At 49.8% G+C, this 26,715-nt stretch overlaps 1 protein-coding gene across 3 annotated transcripts in view; it reads left to right on the plus strand.

The window, feature by feature from the left end:
• Positions 1–18,158, plus strand: part of Rims3 (regulating synaptic membrane exocytosis 3) — a 42,287-nt gene extending 24,129 nt beyond the window's left edge. For all 3 annotated transcript variants that reach the window (XM_006987251.4, XM_076564972.1, XM_016005800.3), the window contains exons 4-8: positions 4,867–5,008; positions 8,518–8,627; positions 10,409–10,510; positions 10,746–10,885; positions 12,742–18,158. In XM_006987251.4, coding sequence (XP_006987313.1) covers positions 4,867–5,008; positions 8,518–8,627; positions 10,409–10,510; positions 10,746–10,885; positions 12,742–12,960 — 713 coding nt within the window. In that variant the 3' untranslated portion in view covers positions 12,961–18,158. The remainder of the gene's footprint in view (positions 1–4,866; positions 5,009–8,517; positions 8,628–10,408; positions 10,511–10,745; positions 10,886–12,741) is intronic.
• Positions 18,159–26,715: the final 8,557 nt, after the last annotated feature.

The following is a 26,715-nucleotide window of genomic DNA, read 5'->3' on the forward strand; positions in this document are numbered from 1 at the left end:
CCTATTGTCCCTCCTTAGTTCCGGCTCTGTACATGCTGCCCCCTCCACATACTGACTGGTGCATTTATCAGACGTTGTTTGAAACAGCCAAGGAACCCCACTCTTTTCTAGATGGACATCCTCACAATCTTGTCCTAGTTGTCATCTCTCAGTCCCCTAAGGACAGATAGCCCCACAAATACAGTTGCATAGTCACACATAGGCATCGCAAAGTCACAAAAGAGAGACACAAATACATGGCTCCTGCAGTGACAGATCCAGAGTGTTCATTTGCTCAGACAAGCCACTTATACTGCCAGGAAAGCATGGTCCAGTTATTCTCATTACACTGTCCGTGGTTGCAAATAAACTCTAAATACGGTTCTCTGAACACAGACAAAAAAGACCCACATCACTTAGATGCACATGCGCCTCACCAAGCTACACATATGCCTTAGCCGATACATCCTCATATATAGGGTATGTATCTTCAGACATCTGGCTACAGAATTCCAGTTATGTTCAGACTTGGGGGGGGGACCCCACCTTGTCTCACACAGCCACATGTGGCCCCCACATCACAGAGGAACCAGACCTCCCTACCCGGACCTCCATTTGTGGCATTGGTCCAGACACCAGCTGGCTTTGTTTTAAAATCTCTTCCTGCTTATTTTGCTCAGAGTAACAACTTCCCCCAAAAACCTTCAAGTAGGCAGCTGGACGGGGGTGGGGAAGGGTAGAATGCTGGAGCATCCAGGGAGGATGCTCATCAAGACGCCCCATTGGGGCTGGTATTTGGGGGTGCTTCTCCAGACCTTAAAATAGATTTTTACAAAGCTGTCTACAGGAACACGGGGGATGGTCTTTTCCAGCGCTCAGGCTCCTGTGTGCTTTCTGCTCAGGGAAAGACTAGATGGGGAGGGTCTTGAGGTCATTAGTACCTTTGGCTGGGCAGTGTAGACTTGAGAGTAGAGAGCAGGAAGATGGGGAGTTGGACTGGGATAAGGAGGGCTGGAATAGAACCAACCTGGGGGGGATTAAGATTAGAAGGTGCTGGAGGAGCCGGGCGGTGGTGGCGCACGCCTTTAGTCCCAGCACTCAGGAGGCAGAGCCAGGCTGATCTCTGTGAGTTCAAGGCCAGCCTGGTCTACAGAGTGATCCAGGGCAGGCACCAAAACTACACAGAGAGACCCTGTCTTGAAAAGCCAAAAAAAAAAAAAATGTCCTGCAGGTGTTGGAACCTAGAGGTCTGTGTCTGGTAGTACAAGCACAGGAATCCAGCTCCAGACCCAGAGATGTCTTGTATGCAAAGTGACTGGGAGAGACAGTCTCCAAGGCCTGAGTCACTGGGAGTCATTGCGGGATCTGCTGTTGCTTCAGACAGCAGCAGGCTGGATGGGAGCAGATGCCAGGAAGACCTGCTACCTTGGGGAGAGACATGATGCTGGGGCCTCTGGATGCCTTGTCTTTGTGGTGTGTAAGGGCATGACTAAAGGCCCAAGGTCTGGGGCCAGGGGAATTGCCCAGATGCCTTTCCAAGTGCAGGTCCCTGTGAATCATCTAATCACTGAATGTCATAGCAGGAAGGGCCCTCGAGGTCATCCAGTCTGATGTACTCATTTATCTACGAGACTTCCAGAGCCTGAGGAGAAGGCACTTCCCTGGGGAATGACCTCAGGTTGGCCTTTGCAGCCACACCCCAACATTTACTAGCTGGACAGTTCAGGCAAGCTGCTTCCCTTCTCTGAGCCCGCTGTTTGTTGAAGACAAAATATATGCTTTATAGATCTATCCAGGGATTAAATGATAGATGTGCAAAGGTACCCAGCCTCTCATGAATGGCACATGGGAGACACTCAGCAAAGTGTTGATATTAAAAAAAAAAAGATTTATTTTTATTATTTTTAATTGTGTGCACGTGTGTTTGCATGCGTGCATAGAACATGCACGCAAGCTTTGAGTATGCCAGTGCCTCAGCTTGGAGCATCATCCTGGCTGGGAGACTCTGGGACTACAGGCAAGTATGTGGTCAACTCACCAGGGATTGCTGCTGAGAAAAGATCCCAGAAGGGTGCCCCTGTTGCCCCACGTGGAATGACTTGATTCCCTGTAGGGCTGGGCTGTGGGGAGTCAGGAAGAATTCCTCTCTTGGGCCTAGCCCTTGGAGCTCTAGATCTTTTTTTTCCCCCAAGAACCCCACCCTCCTAGTTCATCGACACCTTGATCTTCTTGGTTCCTTTGCCCCAGTTCACATAGTGCAATGTCTAGTCCGTACATCATCCTCCCTCTAGTCCCCTGCCTGTCTGCACTCCTCTAGTTTGTCATCATTTTGCCCTATTGCAGACCTCCCAGATCTCACCCTGTGCTTTAGAGGGACTGTTCTGGCTTTGTAGATCTCCATGGAATTGCCAAAAAGTCACTTTCTGGTCGGGACTCAGTTTCCTCTTCTGTAAAATGGAGCTAACAATGCTCTCTCCCAACTTCCTTTGAGATCTATCAGTTCTCTAAATTGTAGGAGCAATGAAGGGTGAGGTCAGAGTTTTGGGGTCCTAGGACCTAAGTAAAATCTGGCCTGGCATTAATTAAGCTGAGCCTGCCAGGGGGTCATGCTTGGTGGAAGTAGACTTCTAAATGTCCAGTACCAAGGACAGAGCCCTTCCCTCCTGAGCCACAGAGAGTATTGCTGCAGGCCATGACGGCTCCTCTTTTGTATGTGACGGGACAGATAGAATGGCTCCTGGAATCTTTCTCCAAGGGACAGTGAATTATTGCAACCACATGGACCAGTCAGTTCTCTAGAGAGAAACACCATAAAGTTATTCCCTGGGTCAGCAGGGGCCGAGGCTGGGCAGGAACAAAGCCAGTGGGGGGATTTCTCTCTTGAGTTTGCACGACCTTTCTCCCAGCACTGAATACACAGGAGTTTAATCTCTGCTGAGTCACACCTCCAAGAGAGGAAACATCGAGAAGGGGAAGTGTCATGTCAGGCAGGGAGTCTGAGGGCCTGGTGGCTAGCCAGCTCTTTGGTATCAGAACCCTGGACTCTTCATCTGTGAAATGGTGGAAGGGCCTGGAGAAGTATCTCTGACCTTTCAGGATTCTGCACATTTCCCACTCACGGACGCTCACACTGGGTTGGGCAAATCTTATCTAAGAAGGTAATTTCACTTCCAAATGGGCCAGAGCTTTCCCAGGCTCTAAAAGAGCGTGTGTTGAGGGGGTGAGGATGTGAGGGGGAGGCAGGGTGACTTTCAGTCCCACCCCCCCCCACACACAGCCATCTGTCTTCTAACTGGGTTAGAGGGGATGAGGCATTTAGGAGCCAGGGACAGAGAGAGTCCCATGGTAGGTCATATACCATGTGTGGGTGGACATCATTATGTGTGGTGAGTAGATGGGCTCAATTCTAGGTATTAAAGATCATTCATATATATATATATAACCTGTTTGACAGTGTACACTGTGTCCATGTAAGACCCGGAGGGCCTGTGTGACTTTGTATAGACAGACACAGGGTATCACACATGAGGTTATTGTATTCATATATGTGATAGTCAGCACTCCTGTGTGTCTGTCTTATGCATGTGTAAGAGAAATATGCCTGAACTAAAATGACTCTGTGTGTGTGCATGTGTACGTGTGTGTGTGTGTGTGTGTGTGTGTGTCAGTGTCAGTGATTCCCAGATATGCTAGCTATTCCGATAGCTTGCGCTGAGTCTAGAGAACACATCTTTCTGTATGTTGCCCCTGTTCCCATCACCTCCCCTCCACCACCTTATCTGCTGGTGTTTGCCCTCCTGACCTTCTCTCATCCAGTGGGGACTTCCTGAAGGGTAAGTGGGGCAAAATAGGAAGAATAGAGGCCTCCTTTTCCCAAGCTGCGGACGTGAACATCCTCTCCCCAGCCTACTATTGGCTGCCTTCAGGGATAAATGTGCTGTTACCCTGCCCTAGGCACCCTTGCAGGCCACTCAACTAACCCTTTTCTTGGGCCTGTAACTGGTGGCAGCAAATGGCCCCTTTGGTGCCGACTCTGTCTGAGTGCCACTTTCCTCCCCATCAAGTTGCTCAGCAATCAAGCTTTAGCAGGGGAGTCCCTGCAAAACCCCAGCCTGTCTCCCCTCCCCACCCCCGCCGCCCAGGAGGAGAGCTGTCTGGAGGGACCACACTGCAATGCTAAGGAGGTTGCCATGGAAACCCAGGCAGGCTGGCGTGCTACTCAGAGAGGGAAAGTGCCCTGTGTTTCCTGCAGGGCTGAGGAGGGGGCTGGGGGCCCCTGCACAGAAGGTGCAGAGACAGGGGACGGGCTCTGCTGTGGACCTTCTCAACTCCAACTTTGTCAGGTTAGGCTGGCCGCCCCATCCACCTGCAGTCTTGCCTTCCAAGGTCCAGCTTGACGGTTGTGATGCTCTCCTTCTTAGACGTACCTTGAGAAGGCCAATTTCAAGTGGTCAGGCTTCCAATGGGGGCTTTTCTAGGGCAGCAGAGAGGTGGGTTTGGGGTCTGGTAGGAATCCAAAAGAGGGAAAGGAAATCTGGAAGTCCCAGAACAGACAAACTCTCCAGAAGTGAGAGGAAGGAGCAGCTCTTAAGTTTGGGGGCTGAGGCTGAACAGAACGGGAAGGCAGAGTCAAGAGAACCCAGTGGAGGGGGAGGGCCCCTCGGCTGCAGGACAGCTACATTTCTCTGGGGGCACGCAGCACGTCTCTGGGCAGCTTTCTCTGTGTCATTACCCTGGGCTGGGCCGGGGGCTCAGCTCAGTGGTGTCCCAGCCTCGGCAGATGCCGCCTGCTTCTCTGTCCAGAGCAGCACTTTGGTAGCACTCTTTGAGAAGCCTACGCCATGTTTTGACCTTGTTCCCTCTCTCTTCTTGGGTTGGGGACCCCAGAAGGGGCCACTAAGAAGCTGCGCAGCAACATCCGCCGGAGCACGGAGACTGGCATTGCGGTGGAGATGCGGAGCCGGGTCACGCGCCAAGGCAGCCGGGAGTCCACCGATGGGAGCACCAACAGCAACAGCTCCGAGGGCACGTGCGTGCACCTGCCAATTTGGTTTCCAGCCAAGATGTCTGCATACCTCCCTGCCCCGGCTTCCCCTTCCCCTCTCCAGCTGTCTGGTCCCTGGGCCCAGGTCTTCCCATGGCTCCCAATAGAACACCTCAGAGGACCTGGAGCGCATCATTGGTTCTTTTATTTCAGGAGGGGACTTGGGTTTCCTGCCTCCCATCTCCCACCCTAGACCCTGCTCCAGAGGAGATGAGCAGAAAGGAAAATGTGACCCTAAATTCCTTTTAAGCCTAGACTCATTTTCATGGCTTAGTTGTGTGAAATCTTTATAAATCACCTTGCTTGGAGATTAAGGAAGAAAATTGGACTAGATCCATGTTTTTAGAACAGTCACATCTTACCTTGTGACTCATAGGCAGGAAGTAAGATCGCTGTAGTGGGTCAAAAGCAGCATTAGAGAAAGAACTAGAAGACACAGGTGTAGCCTGTGCAGCAGGGTTCTTTCCGGACGGCATAGGTCAGCAGTGGGCCGCGGTGTTGGCAGCCCGTTTCTTTTTGCCTGTGATTTGGAGCGAGCATTTGACAGTCACTGCTTAGATGCCCTCCAGATCTGTTCTGGATCGGAGTTGGTAGATTCTCTGCTTCTCTTTCATCAAGGCCCTATAATTTTCAGTCTCAGGATCCTGTGGCTTCTTTAGTATTCAATGACTGTCCTTACTCCTGTACAGGGAACCTTTGGCATCCCTGTGGGACTGGTTCCAAGACCTCCCATGGATCTAAATCCCACAGCTTCTTGAATCCCTTCAGTACACTGACTGGTACGGTGTCCCATACTGCTGTACCCATCCTCCTGTGTGATCAGGTCCTCTTTTGATCACCTGTAACACCCAGCCAAAGCGAAATGCAATAGTGATACTTGTTATATAGGTCTCACTATAAAGCTCAGGCTGGCCTTCAATTCAGAATCCTCCTGCCTCAGCCTCCTAAGCACTGGTATTATAGGTGTGCGCCCCAATTCCCAGCCTAGACTGCATTGTTTAAGGAATAATGATAAAAAAAAAAATCTGTGCTCAGTACAGACAACCCTTTTCTTCATACTTTCAATCTGTGGTTGCTTGAATCCACAGATGCAAAACCCGTAGATACAGGTGGCCAACTGTACCTTCTAACATGGAAACAAGTAGCCATTAGCATTTACTACCTCCTGCCTTGTACGGAGCGTTGATGGGTACCTTAGGCTAGTGACCCCCTCTCAAAGCCATGTGCTATGATCATTTAACACTTGTGCCCAACCTGAGTGAATTTGGAAACCATGTCTCCATGTACAACGAGGGAACCGAAGCTACTGAATGGCAGAGGCTCTTTACCCACAAGCACAATTCTTAAGACACAGGCCACTGTTTACACTAAGGTCACTTGATTCCATAACCTTTATTCATAATCTCCACACCGTATACCAGTCACATACACACCCCATGCGCCCCAGTTCTGAGACCTTGAATCTACATCTCTTTTTTTTCTTCTGAGGTCTCATTGTCATAAGAATGTGACACCAGGGCTGGGTGGGGTGGTGCACACCTATAAATCCAGCACTTGAGAAGTGGAGGCAGGACCAAGAGTTTAAGGTCAGAGACTTAACTACATTGTGAGTTCCAAACCGGCCTGGACTACAAGAGGCATTGTGTCAATGAAAGAGGGGTGGGTGGAGAGAGGAGGAGGAGGAAGGCCAAGAAACGAGAGGGAGATGGCTCAGTCAGTGAAATGCTTGCTGTACATGCATGAGAACCCAATAGGGGGCTCCAGCACCCATGTAGAAAGGCTGGATGTAATTGTGCACATGCCTATAGCCCCATTATTGCGGAGACAGAGGCAGGAGGATCCCTAGCACTTGCTAACAGCCAGTCTCTCCAAATCTACAAACTCCAGGTTCAGTGAAAGATTGTCTAAACCAATAAGATAGAAAGTGATCGAGGAAGACACCTAATGATGACCTCTGGCTCTTGAAAACACACAGACACACACACACACACACAAAGAATACATATGTACCCACCCTAATACAAAAAAGAATGACGCTAGGCTATTGTTGATCACAATTAATAAAAGTAGATGCCTTGAAGCCTCTTCCTAAGGGTGGAAGATGAGCCTTGTAAGAGAAATGCAGGTTCTGTCCCACAGACCTATTGCTCCCCCTGCCCACCACTAACCACTGGAGCCCCTACTCCAAACTGCCCAACAGGGATTCTTCTCTGACCCGCTAAAAGATCTCATGGCTGCCACTAAAAGATCTGCATATTCGAGTTCACTGTGGCCCCTGAGCAAGCTGTCCCTGTTGGCCGTACCCAGAACATCTGGGGCTGAGGACATGATGGCAGCCGCAGAGGCAGAAGCAAAATTCATTGCCATTTGTTGTACCTCATGTGTCTAGACCGTTTCCCCCACACCATCCCCCGGTGAGCCAGGTGTCACCCTCTTGCAGACAAGGCCAGTCTCTTACCTCTTGGAAACGTCTGTTTCATCTGTGAAATTGGATAATGGTTCCTACCACACAGCCCGGTTGTAAGGATTAATGATGTAAGGCACGTGGAACGCTCGATGCACTGCTGGCGGCTGGCCCGCTTTCAATCACTGTCAGTTTGTCTTGTTACTATTTCCAGCCCCCTCCCCTCCAGTCACGGACCACCCACAATCACCTGCCATTCATCTCAACCTCATCGTTAGGTTATTTTGGTCTCAGCTGCCGTTTTGAGAACCACCTCACCTTATTGATTTGGATTTTAAATTTCTGGTTTAAAAAAAAAAAATCAAACCTCAGCTCTTGGAACTTATTCCAGGCAGTAAGAGTCCCTCTAACTTGTCTCTCATTCTTGACTTTGGCATGCTCTCATGAGCATGCCCTGCCCTCTAACGATCACTTCAGAAATCTCGGGGCTTGGGCTGGGATGCAGCTCAGTTGGTAGCATGTCCGTCCAGCAAGCATGAAGCTCTGGTGTCTGTCCCTAGCACTCCATAAACTGGGTATACTGGTACATGCCTGTAATCCCAGAAGGCAGAGGTATGATGATCAGGAATTCCAGGCCAACCTTGGCTACATCATGAGTCTGAAGCCAGCTTGCGATGCACAAGTCTTTGTCTCAAGAAATAAATAATAAAAATAAGGATCTAATGCCTTAAATATCTTCATTAGTCTATTTAATAATATTAAAGTATCATTTTCCATGCCAGACACTGTGGGACCTGCTTGTTACCCACTTGGGAGGCTAAGCCAGGAGGATTGTCGTGAATCTGGGGCCAGCCTGGGCTACATAGTGAATTCTCGGTTAGCCAGAAGTACAGGACTGTCTAAAACACGAAGCCTGAAGTATTTTTCTTCAACATGCAGAAATGAACAGGTGTTCACTCCCAGTTAGAGTAATCTAGTCACAGTATACAGGCGAGAAACGGAGGCACAGCTCCCCGGATGCAGGCCTCTGCATCCATACCCACTGCTCACCCCCCTGCTACCCTCACGTGCCCTCTGCTTCCTTCTGCAGGTTTATTTTCCCCACACGGCTTGGAGCTGAAAGCCAGTTCAGTGATTTTCTGGATGGCCTGGGACCAGCCCAGATTGTGGGGCGACAAACATTGGCCACACCCCCCATGGGTAAGTCTTGGAAGAAGGACAAGGGGGGGGGGCACAGCAGTGGGGGCCTGTGCACAGTAGGGCAGGCAGCAGGAGGGGCCGGGGTCCCAGCCTTCCTCTCCTCACTGTTCAGCAGCAGTTTCTCCAGACCGCCCCTACGCCGCCCCCTCCCTCCCCACCTCCGCCCACAGTCACCCTCTCCTGCTGTGTAGACACTGTTGGCTTCTGTTGATTTACCTTCTCTGACCTTGGACAAGTAAGTCACGACCCTTCTCTGAGCCTCGGTTTCCTCATCGGGAAAATGGAATCAGTAATTCCTGCTTTAGTTCTCCAGCCTCACCACCCTTTCTGAGCTCCTGCTAGATACTTTCTATAAAGCATTTTAGTGTTCTCCTTAGGAACTGTGCCTAATTGGACTTGTTACTCCCAACAGCGTCTGGCACCGAGGGACCTTTAGTAATTTTCTCATCTCTCTTTCTGGCAGCTAGGAAGCTCTTCTCAAAGCCCACATCGGGTCCTCTTAGCCGCTCTCAAGCCTTCCCCTCCCCATGTTCAGGCAGGCTTCCCCGTCAGTCTGGCCTGAGCTTTGCCTGATCCAGATGTCTCTACTCAACCCCATCCTGATGGTTCTTGACCTTTGACCCTCACAGCAGAAGAGGGAAGCGAATGCAGACAGTGGAGCTGGGATTTTGTGCCAGTTTAGGACTCTTATGTGGCACTTCCTTCCTTGGAAGAGGGGTCCACAAGACCCTCAGAGTCAAGGTCCACTCTCTTCTGGCCCTGGGTATTGGATTTGTTTAATTCTGAGATTTTGGTTGGTATTGGAGCCTGCTCATTATCCCGATCCCTTATCCCTACACACACCAAGAAGTGCCAGCCACTTCCATAATCTTTACTGACCCACCAGAACCTAGAATATTTTGTGTGTGGTGCCCCCTTGTGTTCCAAACCAGGAAAGACAAGTGTACATTCCCGGTTAGGCATGTTGTGATAGATTGAGACCATTTGGTCTCCTTGCCAAGGTCGGGAATCACTGGAAGGAGGAGGATAAATTTCAGGGTGTCTCTGAATGTGGTGAATTCCTGCCCCAAAAGTATATAAATGCCAATAATAACATGATGGCGATGATGTTTAATTTTTCTAACTCATTTAATTTTCTTTTGGGGGGGTGGAGATCAAGTTTATAATTCTACACCCATTTGAAGAGTGTTCCAAACAACTACTATGTAGTTCTAAACTTAGCTCCCCCACAATGAGCAAAGCTAAGAGCTCCTGAAAGTCAGCATGACTGAAGCCCATACCTTTTTGGAGTAAGTTATGAGCTCTTGGCTTTCACACGCAGGTGATGGGGACCCACCCTACTCCCTTTGTCCAGGGTCAAAGATGTCCTGGGCAGGCTCATAGCTTAGCGTCTCTTTGCGTGGATACTGTCTTGGTATCTGTCTGACATATAATAAAGAGACTGGCTGAGGGCTGCTGCGTAGGTCTGCCTCCCAGACTTGCCTGTTCTGTGTAGCGAAGCAGAAGCCCCTAGTCTACCAGACATAGGTAAGGGTTTGGTAGCCCTTAGTTATGACCTGAGCATGTGTCCCTTGAGGGTCATTCCCCCACAGCCTATCACAGTGTTTCTTAGTCCCTTTGAAGTGATCTCTTGAGAGCAGTTTCAACATGTGCAGCTTGCTCTGTCACAGTCCCTTTCCAGGGACCCCCCCGCAGCATCCCCCGCAGGGTGGTGGTCTCCGGTTCATCTTCCAGCCTGCCCCATCTGACTTCACCTGGACTTCCGTTCTTTTCCCTTGCAGGAGACGTGCACATTGCCATCATGGACCGGAGCGGCCAGTTGGAGGTGGAAGTGATTGAAGCTCGGGGCCTGACCCCCAAACCAGGCTCCAAATCCCTCCCAGGTGAGGCTGCGCAGCTGGGAGAGGTGAGGAAGGGTCTTGGCAGGGATGGGGTACTAGCAAGCAAGTCCTCAGCTCACCAGTGCCCTAAAGCAGTGCTGTGGACAGTGAGCCACACCTTGCCTGGATGGAAGGTTGGTGAGCAAGCTGGGCCAGCTCATCCCACCCCCCACCAGAACCACCTGGAGGGTGGGGGCAGGCTATGGCATCTCTCCCAACCATGTGCCTTCATTTTCAGCCACCTATATCAAGGCTTACCTGCTGGAGAACGGGGCATGTGTAGCCAAGAAAAAAACGAAGGTGGCCAAGAAGACTTGTGATCCCTTGTACCAGCAGGCTCTGCTCTTTGACGAGGGGCCCCAAGGCAAGGTTCTGCAGGTCAGTGTTTACAGGGTAGACGCTCAAGTTCAGGTCAAGCATTGAACCAGGTGCATTCGTTTACATCGCCTCTTCTTTATCATGGTAGGGGGTGGGTGCACGTGCATTTGGGAGGCACACATGTAGAGTGGAGTCAATTCTCCTTTGCCTTGACGTGGCTTCCGGGGATTGAACTGAGGTCCTTCAGCTTCTGTGGAAAGCACTTCACCTGCTGGGCCATCTCTCCAGTCCCCTTTTTTCTTTCTCCCCCCACTTTCTTCCCTCCCTCTTCCTGTTCCCCTCTGTGTTTTAATTTCACAGCCCATGCTTTTGCTCCCCAACAATTCATAGGGTTTTGAGCGATAGTGAAATAGCTCCCCATTCTCCCAGCTGGGCAGGAGAACCAGGCCTTATTCGCTGGCCGTCTCCATTTTCCTACCTTTCCTACCTGTGCCTTGTCCCTCACTGGGTGCTGGGTGTTGCTAGGCACTTTCTGGAACGATTTATGTCTTCCTCAGAGGTGATCCTGGGAAGGAGGTGTGGTTTCCCCATTTTGCAAATGAGGAGGCGGGGTCTCAGAAAGATGAAGGGCCTGCTCAGCTGAGTGACGAGCAGAACTGAGCCCAAGTCTGGGTGACTCTCAGGCCAGCCAGCTCCTTGAGAACGAAACAATGTATCAGTGGCTTTTCCTGATGAGCCTGAGGGTGGGGTGTTGCCTCATTGTGCCCCTTCAGTAGATGAACCTGAGTTCACAGGGGCCTCCCTGACTTTCTGGGCTCAGTCCCTGCCTGACACTCATTGTGGTTAGGATGTGCGGAGAAGAGATGGCCCAGAGGTTAAGAGCATGCACCACTATTGTAGAAGACAGTTCCTGTCACAGATGTCAGGGTGACTCACAACTGCCTCTAGCCCCAGCTCCAGGAGGTCCCAGTGCCTCTGGCCCCTGTGGGAACCTTGACTCATGTTTATGCTTGCACATAACATATTTTTAAAAACGTTTAAGAGTTTGCACATAGGCAGACACTCACCAAGTTAAAAGTAGTGGTGGCTTGCCTTGTCTGAAGCCTGGCTTGCTTATTTGTAACCAACACCCAAGATTCATTTTAAAGGAGAAAAGATTATTCTGGGTGAGGTTTGGAGACTCAAGTCCACTGCCCGTTGGGGCTGTGGAGACAGCTGCTCACCTCGGGGCACTTGGAAAGCCGAGGAAGAGCCTCGAATCCCGTAATCCCTTTCAGGAATCCACCTCTGATGTTTTTAATCCTCCAGCTTGTCCATCTCATAGCAGGCTGTTCCTCTGAGCTGTGATGGGGTTCTGTCGTAAGGGCCCCATGGGGTTACAAACCCAAGTGCTGCAGAACTCCGGGATTCTGGGGCAGAGGCCCAGTATCAGATGTCTGTTTTTTTAAAAATATTTGAAAACTCATTGAGCCAATCTCTTCCTCCTCGAATTCCAGATGGAGACAGTCAGGGCAAGGGGCTTATTCAGGCCCACAGCAGCCAGCAGCCAGGCTGCAGCTATGACCCAGGCCCTGAACATGTCTGTTCCTTTGTGGACAGAGCTGCTGCCTGGGGTTGCTGGGAGGAGGTCTGGAACCAGATGCACCCAGGATCTAATCCCAGATCACTGTGGGGCATTGTGTTGGTTAGTTAACCCCCTGAGCCACAGAGGGGAAAAGTACTCGTTACAACAGTTGAGATGGTGCATGGCCCCCATAGGGTACAGTCTGCCATGTCCCAGGTGCTCAGAAAGCACATGCCCGTATTGTTTTTTAATTCCGACTCTCCCATCTGTGCCCGCGGGAAGCTGGTAGGTCCTGGGCCCACTGCCCAGTCCTGGAGGTTCAGTGCCTCCCCCTTCCCCTCCCTTCTGCCAGGTGATCGTCTGGGGAGACTACGGCCGTATGGACCACAAGTGCTTCATGGGTATGGCCCAGATCATGCTGGACGAGTTGGACCTAAGTGCCGCTGTCACGGGCTGGTACAAACTCTTCCCCACATCCTCTGTGGCTGACTCCACACTCGGATCCCTTACCAGGCGCCTGTCCCAGTCCTCTTTGGAGAGTGCCACCAGCCCCTCCCCCTCGTGCTCCTAAGGACCTCCCTGAGGACAAGAGGCCAGGGGCTGGAGGGGGAAGGGAGCCTGCTGGCCACACCGCCCCCCTGTACATAGTCTCCATGTCTTTCTGGACCCCTCGCCCTGCTGCATGCCTGTTGGCCGCTGGGCTCGTCCCGGCTGGCAGTGGAGACTGTAGTGTGTGTTTGTGTGTCTGTGTGTGTGTGTGCGTGTGTGACCACATTATATCTGTCCATTTGTCTGGGTACAGTCAGTCCTGGTGACCACATGGACTGCAGTCCACACCTCTGTATCTTGCTGGAAAGAATCCAAAGGAACATCACGTGGACACATCTCGTCCCTGGAGTCTCCAGGGGTGGAAGTAGGGCATGTGGCCACTGGTGGGCCCTGCTTAGTCGCAAGCCTGGTTCTTGTCTCTGGTCTCCACTTGGTTTCCTGTCCTGTCTTTTGTTTCCTTCCTCCCCCAGCATTGCTGCTCTTTTTTGAGGAATGTAGCATCCATTGCAGCCGACCATACCTGGTGCCCTCTAGGAATCCAGTCTCTTCTCCCAACCCCGGCTGTGCTGGTCATCATCCCATTGAATGCACTCCACAAGCATGTGGCATGCTCACTCATTGCCCTGGCCCAGACCCCAGGAAGACAGGATAGCTGGGAAGGAGGGGCCTTGAGAATGTTTCTCCCTGGGGCTGGCACCTTCTTACAGGCCAAGTGCCGGAGAGCTGAGTTCCAGGGTGCTGGCCAGACACACTGAAGGCCGTGCTATGCCCTGTCCTCCCCTCTGTTGGAGTACGCTCCAGCATGCCAAAGGACACCCCCCCCCCAGTGTACCGGGGGGGGGGGGGTCTGTCAAATCAGATGGCCTTCTCAGGCATCAAAGATGGGCCTGACCCCTTTTGGGCTTATCCTTGAGGGAGCATGGCTTGGTAAGAGGTGTCATGGGTAGGGCTGCTTGCTGAAGTCAGGAGGGCTAAGGCTGAATTGTTTTGAGCCACTGTCAAGAACCCTGTCTGGCCTGGGGATTAGCCGCATGAAGCGTTCTTCCAGGGTTCTGCTTTCTTTGCTCATCTCTAGACACCCGTCCCCAGCTGGGGCTCTGACACCCCAGGACTCCAGCCTCCTAGCTCCATGAGCAGCCTGGCTCTGCACTCGAGGGTGCCTCTGTCACCAGCTCTGTACCAGCAATACTTACCCCTCACCTCCCTGCCTTTCTTGAATGGCCCTCTGCTCCTCTGGGCAGTGGCCTGCACTAGGCACCCCAGCTGCCTCTGCTTTACTACCCCGTTCCCTTGTCCGGTTGGGGCTCCTCCTAACCACTGAGAACCCTGTTGGAGGGACTAGTGCCTGGGCTTGAGCCTGGGGTGGCTGTTAATACTAAAGGCTAGCTCTGGAACGCTGTACCCGTTCCTCTCCTCTTCAGCTATAGGGTGGAATTGGAGGCTGCCTGGGAGATGGCAAAGCAGCCCTGGTCCGTGTCCAATAGGAAGGAGGAGGGGTGGTGGGGGTAGGGTAGGGTAGGGGAAGGCTCTCTTTCTGCCTCTCTTCTAGCCCATCTCCAAGTGTGGCCATGCCTCTAGCCCAAGTCCCTAGGCAGGGAGAGCTACCAGGGTAACTGTGAAAAATCCTTGGCCTGTGTGTGAATTCCCTTTGTACCAAAGCTGGGGTACATAAAGCCAGCCCAGCCCAAAAGACCTCCCTGTAGTCAGAGTCCTGCACCCTCCTTGCAAAGAAGGATAGGGAAGAAGCCCCCCACACAAACTGGGGTTGAGGCGGAAGACAGTGAACAGGACTGAGGATGTCTGCGCAGGCGGGTGAGTGAGGTAGTGGCCAGGGACGTTCTCTTGCCAGCCTTGCTGGCTGGGAGTATATGCATCTCCCTCGTCACTAGACACGAGGCGAAGTGCTCTGGCCTCCGAGCCTTAACGGGTAGGGGGCAAGGAGGAAACTGGCTTGCAAAGGTGGTTTTCCTCTTGCCTGTGGCGTGCGCACCTGTAAAGCAGTTGTCCTCTGGGTGGTGTGAAAGCCATCTGGAGTGGAGGAGGCTCAGTAACCCACTGACAGCACAGACCTTTGCTGAGGTAGCACTGAGTCACCTCCAGAAGTGGGAGCTGCCAGCAGAGGGGCTTCCGGCCTTGGAGTTTCTCATTTAGGAGGCTTAGCACAGGGGATGACCATGTGCTGGGAACTCCTGCTGACCTGCCTGCCTACAGTCGGAGGCTGTAAACTGCCTAGGAGATGGCTTGGCTGTCCCACCCCTCTCATGGAAGGTAACCCCCGCCCCCACCCCATTGATCTTTAGGAATTCACTCCTTTTAACACTGAAGAAGTAATCCCACCTAGATTCTTGTGCACACATGTGGGGTGTGTAAGGCCAGTATGTCCATGTGATAGAGCGGCTGGATTTAAAGGTCTGTTTCTCAGCATCCTGCCTGCAGGGCTCCACTGGGATGCCATTCTAGAGATAGCCCTGTCTCAGAAGAGGCGTGTGACTTGCCTGGGCTGGGAGCCATCTGCCCTTTGAGGAAAGGACAATGGGCCAAGAAGTAACTGGGTCCTTGTGAGTCCCCTTACCAGCGGGCCACCTCACCTAACCCCTTGCCCCAGGCGGCAGTGGTCACAGGAGTGGAAGGAACTCAGCTGTCCCATCTCCTCTAGGCAGGCCGGATTCATCGGCACTGTGGCTGAGACAGGAGTGACCCTGCAGCGAGCGAGCGAGCGAGCGAGCGAGCGATGCTGGGCTGTGGGCAGCGATGGATGACTCAGAGCATGTGTCTCTGTATTTCTGCCCTGCTCAGCCTGTCCCACTTTTTAACAGATTCCTTCCCTACAAGGAAGGCAGAGATGGGACTCTGTGATGGGAAACGTTCTCTAGGAAATGGGCCAAGGCTTGGTTTGACAAAGGGATATTTGGTCCTTTGGGGGAAGAATCCGTCCCAAAGGCTCTCATCCAGTCTCTCCTCCCACCCAGCTCTACCGAGGATCACCTATTCAGCGGGTCCTGGGCAGTGCCAGCATGCCATTGGGTAGAGGGAAGACCAAGGAAGGCTCTGGAGAGGCAGGGAGGTGGTGCCTGGTGGTCCTGCACTGGGGTCAAGCTAACTCTCCCAGGGGCTCGACCCCCCCCCCCCACCACTACCACCACGGAAGCATGCCAGCTCTTCCTTTACTGCCAGCCTGGGGGAGACCAGCAGCCTCTGTTTTGTTGTTTTGTTTTGTTTTTTTAAAGACAATTGAGCCCTCCCAGGGCATTTCTTTGGAAATGAAATGTAGCACAATCCTCAACTGTGTTCCCAGGAGCCCTGTCATAGCCAGGGGCCTCACACTGCAGGTTCTGCTTCCCCGGGGACCCAGAGCTCCTGATACCTCATGTTCTCCATCACTCCCGCCCTAGGAAGCAGTGGCGCCCCAGCAAGGCTGCTCTTCTGCATTTCTCCGATTGCATCCAGCACTGTGCAAACTCTTTTAAGAAGTCGCTGCCTTTAACCGAGGTTGCTCTCCACAGTGTGGGGAGATGCGGTACTTCAGGTGGGGCCTGAAAGCTTGTCCAGCAGCATTTCTGTAGTGGCCACAGGGAGGTAGACCAGAAGAGGCCTGCTTCCCTACCACCTCTTCTCTCCTGCTCCTCAGTTGTCTCCAATGTCCTGACACATAGACATTCTTTTGAATGTGCCCCCTCTCCTGCATCATCTTCCGCTGGATGATCAGAGAGGAGATGGAAATGTAGACCCTTTCCCTGCCTTCTCCCTCCAGTCTGCTCTGCTTCTAGCCCAGGTCCAAAGAGGCTGGGGAGATTAACCACCATCAGAGAGCAGGGGAGCCCCATCCAATCAGGTGTGGCTCGATGGTGGCCAGATCAGCCTGGCCTGGCTGGGAAAGGGTCATTTTGAGAGTGCCTGAGCATCTCAGAGCAATGTCAGTGATGCCAAAGAGAGCAACTTGGCCTCCTTGGGCACCAGCTCTGTCTGTCGGTGGAGCTGGACAAACACATGCCCAAGGGAAGGTCCTTGTTCTCTGACAAAGGGCTTAATCTTTAATGTAGCAAAGCATCTCCCCTCCCCCAACCCTGAGTGTGGGCTTCTGCGGCCCAGCCTGGCTGTGCCTGTAAGAAAAGCCCTGTGAGTGAGAGACTGCGGCCTAGTCTGTCTCAGCAGGTGCTCCTTGAAAAGCATGAGTGTTGCTTTGGAGAAACCGGCTCTGGCTGGACACTAGCCAACAGGGACAGGGCCTGCCAGCAAGTCCATACTGATGCCAGGAAGGGTCCCTGGACCTGAGAATACCAGGGACAACTGAGCATCTGCCCCATTAGCCAATGACCTGGACAGGGATGGCTGTTCTTTACCTTTTTTTTTTTTTCTCCCCTCTTTTTGCCAGAAACTGTGACCTTGTGTGAGACTCCTCACCGGGCCTTGGCATCCTCATCTGTAAATCAGAGCATTAGCTAGTTGCTCCATGGCTTCCCCCATGCTTCAGAAGTCGTGGCTCGGAGTTGATAAAGGTGGTGGGAGGCCGGGTTCATCTCCCCTGGTTCTCCTGCTGGGAGCAGGTCCTCATTTGGTCCATGCTCAGATCCTACTCCTGACAAGAGAACCCCAGAGCCCGACAGATGTGGCGTCACCTCTTTGTGATTTGTCGGCCCCCCACCCCCACCCCCACCCTTCCGCCACTCTCTGGTCTTGGTGAGAAATGACTGTTTCCAAGGGCCAGTTCTCATTCTGCTTCTAGATGACAGCCCGGGAAGAGTGGACACTCAGAGCCTCTTAAAGGAATTCTCTCTGATGGGACGAGAGAAGGAACTTCCGAGTATTTGGCTTTTTAAAACCGCTTCTCCCCAAACGTTATCTCAGAAGGCAGAGTGGCTGCTTCCTCAGGGAAAGCAGACCCAAGACTTCCAGCAACTCCTGTAGCATGGAAACTCACAGAAGGCAGGAACCCCTTTTTTAGAATTTCCAAATGCATCCTGCGAAGAGAGCGAGCGAGAGCTGTTAGGGACTGACAAGCACACTGTTTCGATAAGAAGTAATTAGCCTTTTATACCTGAGCTCTCTGCAGTTTCTGTGTGCAGCGTCTTTCCAAACTGTGGCTCCTGGATGGCAGGTGGGCAGCTGGGAGGGAAATGCCGGCTGTCTCATGTGACGTCCTTGCCAATCCCCTTGAGGAGAAAATTCTTCACACGGCTTCTGCATGTACAGTATTTGGGCAGCAAAAAAAAAAAAAAAAAAAAAAAAAAAAAAAAAAAATTAAAGTTCATTTGAAATTGGTTTCATGTGTGGCTTTCTGAGGCTGGTCTTTATTTTGGGAAAGAAAATGGTTCTGAGTAATTAAAGAGAAGGAGGATGCTGCCTTGGCCAGGAGGCAGAAGAGAGGTACAGCTCAGAAAAAGGCATGAACCTGGGTCTGTGACCTCTGCCTGGAAGTTTAGTTACCACAGTGATACTCCTGAGCCATGGGAGGGATCAGACTGGCCAGCTGGCTTCCCAGTGTGGTCTCCCAGGGACCCTTGCTTACTGGCCCTCAAAGCTTTCTGTCTCCATGGACTCTCCAGAGCACACCCAAATCGAGTGGACAGGAGGAGGAGGGCAAGGCTGCTCAGGCATAAGGCTGCCTCCGCCACACCTGATGGAAACAACGACCAATAGTCATGCTCTAGACTGGGCTTTCATAATCACTGGCTTCTCCAGCACCCCTTGGCCGCTGCCACACCCCCCCCCCAAGGATGTGAAAATCCTAAATATAAACTGTGAATTCCAACAATTCCTAAAACGTAGTACGACATAATTAAGCAGTGTTTATCATGGGCATGCAAGATGTTTCATTATTATTAGAAAAATTCATCTCTGTAATTTACTACATTAATAGATTAAAGGAGAAAAGTGTTTATCCTAATGCAGAAAAGGCATTTTATAAGGTTTTATCCTACTTAGAATAATGAAAAATTCCTAGCAAACAAGGTAACTTTCTTAATTTGATAATCATCATATATCAAAAAACAAAAGCAGGACTTGAGAGATGATGACTCACTGGTTCAGAGTACCTAGTGCTCTCCCAGAGGACCAAGGTTTAGTTCCCTGCTCTCATGCCAGGCAACTCACAACTGCCTCTAACTCCAGTTCCTGGGGTTCTGATGCCCTCTTCCGGCTCCCACCAGCGCTCTCACACACGGTACACATATAGACAAGTGGGCACGTGCATATCCACTTAACTTTTAAAACTACATTTGCTGGGTGATGTGGCATGTGCCTTTAATCCCAGCACTGGAGAGGCAGAAGCAAGTGGGTCTCTCTGAGTTTGAGACCAGCCTGTTTTATATAGGAAATTCTAGGTCATCCAGAGTCCTTCAAGAAGGAAATATGACTTGAATTTAAAGGGGCGGGGGGGGGGGGGGGGGCGGGGGGAATGCTCTACAGATGTGGTTGGAAGGGCTGTGTCCTGCAAATGCCAGTCCCTGGGTTTGATCCTCAACATAAAAAGAAAAAAAAAAAAAAGCTGATAACCACTTACTGTGGAGCAGAAAACTTAACGTAGAAACAAAATAGAGGAAAATCACAGAACAAAGAGTAGGATGGGGGATGGTGGTAGGTACTGTGTAAGCTTTGCACAGTATACTTGGTGTAGGTTATCATTGGAAGGTAGACTATTAAAGATGCATAAACACTAGTTTAAAAAAGAAGATAGTGAAACATTAAACAACCAGATGATATAGAGTGGAGATAGGATCCATTATTGTACTGGCTGGCTTTGTGTGTCAACTTGACATAAGGTAGAGTCATCAGAGAGCAAGGAGCCTCAGTGGAGGAAATGCCTCCACGAGATCCAGCTGTAAGACATTTTCTCAGTAAGAGATCAATGAGGGAGGGTCCAGGCCATGATGGGTGGAGCCATCCCTGGGCTGGTGGTCCTGGGTTCTATAAGAAAGCAGGCTGAGCAAGCCATGGGAAGCAAGCCAGTAAGCAGCTCTCCCTCCATGGCCTCTGCATCAGCTCCTGCCTACAGATTCCTGCCCTGTTTGAGTTCTTATCCTGACTTCCTTCACTGATGAACAGCAATGTTGAAGTGTGAGCCAAATAAAACCTTCTCTCCCCAACTTGCTTTTTGATCATGGTGTTTCTTCCAGGCGATGGAAACCCTAAGACAATTACTAACAGTACACAAAAGAAGGGGAAAAGAAAGAAAAGAGGAACAAAGAATGGCTGGGTAAATAAGAAAGAGAAAACCATGTTTCGTCTCAATGGACACATAAAAAGAATCTGGAACTGCAGAGCTGTCTCAGGTGCAAGCCTGAGCACCCATGTGCAAAGCCCTGTGTGGTGTGTGTGTGTGCATCTGTAACCTCAGGGCTCGGGGAGGAAAAGAGAACCCTGGGGCTCTCTGGCCAGTCAGCCTAGTCAAATTGGTGAGCTCTAGATTCAGTGAGAGACCCATTTCAAAATATATGAGGGGTGGGGCTGGAGAGATGGCTCAGAGGTTAAGAGCACTGACTGCTCTTCCAGAGGACCTGGGTTCAACTTCCTAGCACCCACATGGCAGCTCACAACCATCTGTAAATCCAGTTCCAGGGAACCCAACCCAACACCCTCTTCTGGTCTCTGCAGGCACTGAATGCATGTAGTGCACAAGGCAAAACACCCATACCTATAAAATACAAATAAGTAAATTTCAAAAAAAATTAAAGGAAGACACCTGGTATCCACCTCTAGATTCCATATGCATGCTCAGACACATGCACAAGTGTACTCACATATCCGTGTGAACAAAGAATATGACAAATCAAAACTCATGATTTTTTTTAAAAAAAAAATCTCAAAATTAGGAATACAAAGAAATGTCTTTTTTTTTTTTTTTTTTTGGTTTTTCGAGACAGGGTTTCTCTGTGTAGCTTTGCGCCTTTCCTGGATCTCGCTATGTAGACCAGGCTGGCCTCCAATTCACAAAGATCTGCCTGGCTCTGCCTCCCAAGTGCTGGGATTAAAGGCGTGTGCCACTAGAGCACAGCTAGAAATGTCCTTTTTTACAATTTCTCATGTACAGTGTTCTGTCTGCATGAATGCCTGCAGGCCAGAAGAGGGCGCCAGATCTCATTACAGATAGTTGGGAGCCATCATGTGGTTGTTGAAAATTGAACTCAGGACTTCTAGAAGAGCAGCTCTTGTATAATGTTAGAGGGACCAGCCTTAATATTATACATCCCAGGGGCTCGGGAGAGAGAACTACTAATGGCAAGGACTATTTTTGGGAAAGAGGATCTCAGCACACTGAGCTCTATAGTCTACTTGCTTGAATTCCTCTGGCATAACATTCTATATACACAGCTTCAGTTCTGTCCTCATGCCTAGCTCCTTTCTTGCCTGCTTTCTCTCTATATTTATCCATTGGTCCATCTAAGTTCTATCTTAATTCTGCCTCATCTAGGTCCTTTTCACCTTGTTCTTACCCAGCTAGGACTTCCTCATCTTCCATCTCGCCCACATGTACTCTATGGTCAAAATCCTCCTTATCCCTCTCTGTTCTCCATCTCTAAGTTCTTCACCTTCCTCCTAAGTCTCCCAGGAATCCAGTTATGAACCCAAGCAATAGCAAGCCCCTGGCCGAGCAAGGTCACCAGAAAGGCTTGAATTCTACAGGGACATAAAGGCAGGTAAGAATTTTCCTCAGGCAGTGACCACCAGGATTCCAGGGGCAAATGGAGGAGTGATAAGAATCACATAGAGGGGCAATGATTGTTATCACTTGCAACCCAAAAGGGAAATGACTGAAGAATTAACTCAAAGCTAAATTCGGGTAATATCTAAGAAGAGGGATCTTATGTGCTCAACTATAATCTTAAATGTGATTGGTAGAAAATGTTAAGAATCTTTAACTTGCTAGGTCAATGGGAGAAAATAAAACTGCCTTCTTTTTTCCTGTGGCTCTTATCTGTCCAAGCTATCTGCAGTTTTTTCGCAGGGTGGGGGTAGGTGTGCTTGGTCGCTAGGCAACCTGTGTGCTGCTAGATGCCTCTGGTGATAGTTAAAGGGAGATCTGGAACTAGAGGTAAGGTTTGGGAAAGGAGAAAGTTAAGCTTAATTGGCACATCCACCAGGCTTTCTCAAATAGGTATCCTGGATGGTTAAGTCTGTTCTTAGAGAGTACAGAGGTATCTCTGATAAGGTACTTCCTCCGTCTGGGGATGGACCTGGCCAGATGCTGCCAGGTGATAATTACAGGGAGGCTTGAACTGGGATTCTGGCTGTGCATAGCTGTCAGCGCACAAGGTTATCTAAATATTCCTTTAGTAGAAGGGAAACGGTGCCCAATAAATGATGGAAAAGCTACAATAGCAAGAAACTCATAGCAGAATCAAAAGCCAAATATCACCAAGGCTCCTTGAGCCTCAGCTTGACCTCTGGAAGGCCCTTGGCTACTTCCAGGTATTAGCTTTGTCATAATCAGCTGAAATCCTACTTTGTATATTTTTGCAGCTTGCAGAAAGCAGCCAGTGCTCTTAGCCTCTGAGCCATCTCTCCAGCCCACAAAGGAATGTCGTTAACCCTATGAAATGAATTTATGAAAAACTAGTGTTAAAGCCAAAGCCATGTATGGTTGACAAATGCCTGTAATCTCTGCATTTGGGAAACAGAGTCAGGAGGGTCAGGAGTTCCAAGCCAGCCTGGGCTACATAAATATAGCAATCCCTTTTCTTGAAACTAAAATAAATAAAGCATGATGGCTGATCCAGCACTAGGGAGACTTTGGCAGGAGTATTGGAAGTTCAGGGACATCCTGGGCTATATAGTAGTTCTAGGCCAGCCCAAGCTATAAAGTGAGAGCCTGTCTAAAAGCACCAAACTAGGGCCAACAAGATGGCTCAGTGGGTTAGGGGGCTTGCTGCTGAGCCTGATGACTCAAGTTCAATCCCCAGGATCCAAGGATAAAACAGACCATATCCTGACTTCCACATGCCCTCTCCCCAATAAGTAAATAAGCACTGTGGTGGTTTGAATAAGAAGGAGACCCATAGGCTCATATATTTGAATACTTAGTCCCCATTTAGTGAACTATTTAGGAAGGATTAGGAGGTGTGGCCTTGTTGGAGGAGGTGTGTCACTGGGGGTGGGCTTTGGATTTTCAAAAGCCTACACCAGTTCCTGTCTCTGTCTCTCTGTGTGTCTGTTTATGTATAGGGTCTCTGTGTGTCTGTCTCTGTGTCTGTCTGTCTCTGTGTGCCTATTCTCTCTCTGTCTCTCAACATCTCTTTCTATGTGTGTCTCTCTGTCTCTCTCCCTGTCTCTCTGTCTCCCCGCCACACGTCTCTGTCTCTTTCCCCTTTTCTCTCTCTCCCCATCTCTCTTTCTCTCCCTTTCTTTCTCTCTCCCCTTCTCTCTCTCTGTCTCTCCGCAGTTTGTGGTGGATCTGATGTGAGGTCTCAGCTACTGCTCCAGTCACGCCTGAGTCCTGGTTGCTTCGGTCATGGTGTCTCCTCATAGCAACAGAACAGTGATGAAGCCAAATACCAAAGCCAAACAAACCTGCCACATTGGAGGCAACATGGTACGTAGTGATGAAAACTGGATGCCTCTCCCAGAGATCAGGAATAGAAACAAAAAAGATGTCTGTCCTTAACAACTTCTAGTCAACATTGTACCAGCAGTCTTAGTCCATTAAGACAATAGACAAACGGAAGGTCACAGATTAGAGTAAAAGAAATAAAATTGCCTTATTTACAGGTAGGATGAGTGTATAGACAGAACATTCTACAGAAAAAAAAAATAATTCATAGTAATAAATTTGTCAAGGATCCAGGGCACAAGTTCAACATACAAACATCAATTTTACTATTCTACCCTATCAAAAATAATTTTAGAGAATGAAATTCAAGATCATTGTCTTTTTGAGACAGGGTCTTCAATGTAGCTTAGGCTGGTCTAGAACTAACTATATAGATCAGGCTATCCTCAATTTTGTGATGATCCTCTTGCCTCTCCTCCTGAGTGAGACCATGCTATTTATAATAGTACCTAATACACCTTAGAGATGTAAGGCTGGTGAGAGGGCTGGGGGAGGGAGGTAAAGCACTTGCTGTGCAAGCCTGATGACCTGCGTGAGATCCCCAGACCTGTGTGTCCTGGTTTGCTTCCGGTCGTTGTGATAACACCAGGACCAGAAACACGAGGAGGAGAGGGGTGGTGTGGCTGAACTTCCCGATCAGTTCATCACTGAAGGAAGTCAGGGCAGGAGAAGAGGATGGAACCACAGAGAACTGTGGCTTGCTTACTGGCTTCTGCTTAGCTACTTTTCTTCTGTAGGCCAGGACCAGCTGCCTAGGGATGTCACCACCACTAGTGGTCTGGCCCCTCCTACATGAGTTAACCATTAAGGGACACCCCCCTCCAGACACCCCCACAGGCTACTCTAATAGAGGCAGTTCCTCGGTTCCCTCCTCCAAGGTGTCTAGTTTGTGTCAAGCTAACAAAAACCGAATCAGCACTCTATGATAAGTGGAAGGAGAGAAACAACTCATAAAGCTGTCCTCTGGCCTCCCTCCATGCACCATGGCACATCTGTGTGCCCATGGATGCACACACATATACAATAATCACAACATATTTATAGGAACTACACACTAAAACATGATGCTGCTGAGAAATTAAACATGGACTGAAAGACACAGTACTATCAATAAGTCAATTTGTGTGCCTGGGAGATGGCCCAGCACTTAAGAGCACTTACTGCTCTACCAGAGGTCCTAGGTTTGATTCCTAGCACCCCCGTGGTGGCTCATAACCATCTGTAACTCCAATCTGAGTGGGTCAGATGACCTCTTCTGACCTCTGTGGGCATTGTACACACATGGCACATAGACATACATGCAGGTAAAACACCCATACATAAAATAAAAATAAATGACTCTTTAAAAAAAAGATGTCAGTTATCCTTAAATTAATCTCTAGATTTGGTGTACTCTGGATAGAAATATCAGGAGGATTTTGTAGAAATAGAAAGTGCAAAGGATCTTGGGTAGTTGAAGCAATTTTGAAAAAGGGTGCAGTTAGGAGAAATTCTTTCTTAAATTCAATGTATAATGTGTGTGTGTGATGGATGGGCACCCATACCACAGCACATATGGAGGGAAGAAGACGGCCTTGTAGAGTCAATCCTCTCCTGCCTTTATGTGGGGATCTCATTGGGTCGCCAGGCCTGGGTGGCATCTGAGGCATTGCCCAGGCCAAGGAGAAGTGTTACGCTTTCAGAATGAAAAGCTGGGTGGGATACTTGGCCCTCAGCTGGTGGTCAAGTTTTGGAGGTTGTGTAGGATGTGGAGCCTTGCTGGAGGAAGGTGGTGGGCTTCTGGTCAAAGCGCACCTGGTTCCTGTTGAACTCTGCTTCCTGATCAGAACTATAGAACAAGCAGTTGCCAACCTGCTTTCCCACACCCCCATCACCATGTGCCCGTCCCCTGCCATACCAGATGCTGTGACGGACAATATAGGTCCTCAACCAGAAACCAAAGTAAACCTTTCCCAAGTGAAGTTGCTTCTTAAAGATTGTTTTCTTTTTAAATGTGTGTGAGTGTTTTACCTGGGTGTATTTCTGTGCACCCTGTGCTTACAGTACCAAAGGAGGCCAGCAGAGGCACCAGATCTGCAGGACTGAAGTGACAGAAGGTTGTGACCATGTGGGTGCTGTCAATCAAAGCCATGTCTGTCCTCTGGAAGACTAACCAGAGTTCAGAAGCACTGAGCCAGCCCTCTAGCCCTCTTGCAGGGTCTTATCCCAGTGGAAGAATGCTAACTAGCAGGGTACTTGTGCTTCAAGGCAGAGACTGTGTTCTAAGTCCAGATACAGGGTCTGTGGAAGAGTGAAGAAATGTATACAAAATCAATTTTTGAAATTGATAGAAGAAATATATACAAGATTCACTTTTGACAAAGTTACCATGTAAGTCAGGGTTTGGTTTGTTTTTCAACAAATGGTGCTGCTAAAGTGGGAAGTTGGCGGACGGGATCTGTGATTCTAACTCATCCGCAGAGTTCATCAATCATGGGGGAAAGTATTTTTTAAAAACTTCTGTCTCCATGGGGAGGTGGTGGTACACACCTTTAAGCACTCAGGAAGCAGAGGCAGGCAGATCTCTGTGAGTTCCAGGACAGCCAGCCAGGGCTATTACACAGAGAAACCCTGTCTCAAGAAAACCAAAAACCATAGCAAAATAAAACAAAAACACTTCTATCTCCACTGTCCACAGAAAGACTTTTACCCTAGCCATCATTCTGTAAACAGTACAGTATAGCTACTCCTCATCTAGCGTCTACATTGTACTAGATATTACAAAGATAAACAGGAGGATGTACGTAGGGTACAAGCAAATACTGTGTCATTTTATATAAAAGACCTGATCCAGGCAGTGGTGGCACACGCCTTTGATCCCAGAACTCATGAGGCAGAGTCAGGCGGATCTCTGTGAGTTCAAGGCCAGACTGGTCTACAGAGCAAGATCCAGGACAGGCACCAAAAACTACACAGAAACCCTGTCTCAAAAAACCAACCAAACAAACAAACAAACGAACAAACAAAAAAGACTTCTGAATCTTCCGATTTCAGTGTCTGTGAGGTATCCTGGAAGCAACCCCCCAAAGATATCCAGAGTGGAAAAATATAACCCTTTCCTAGAACTAGAAAAGCCTGATGTAGTTCAGTGGTAGAGTGCTTGCCTAGTATACACAAGGCCCTGAGTTCAATCCCAAGATAGTCCTAAAGCTGAGGGAAGGCACCCAAAGAAACGAACTGGAAGAGGGGACTCTT

The sequence above is a fragment of the Peromyscus maniculatus genome, chromosome 2 (assembly GCF_049852395.1).
Source record: "Peromyscus maniculatus bairdii isolate BWxNUB_F1_BW_parent chromosome 2, HU_Pman_BW_mat_3.1, whole genome shotgun sequence".
NCBI lineage: Eukaryota > Metazoa > Chordata > Mammalia > Rodentia > Cricetidae > Peromyscus > Peromyscus maniculatus.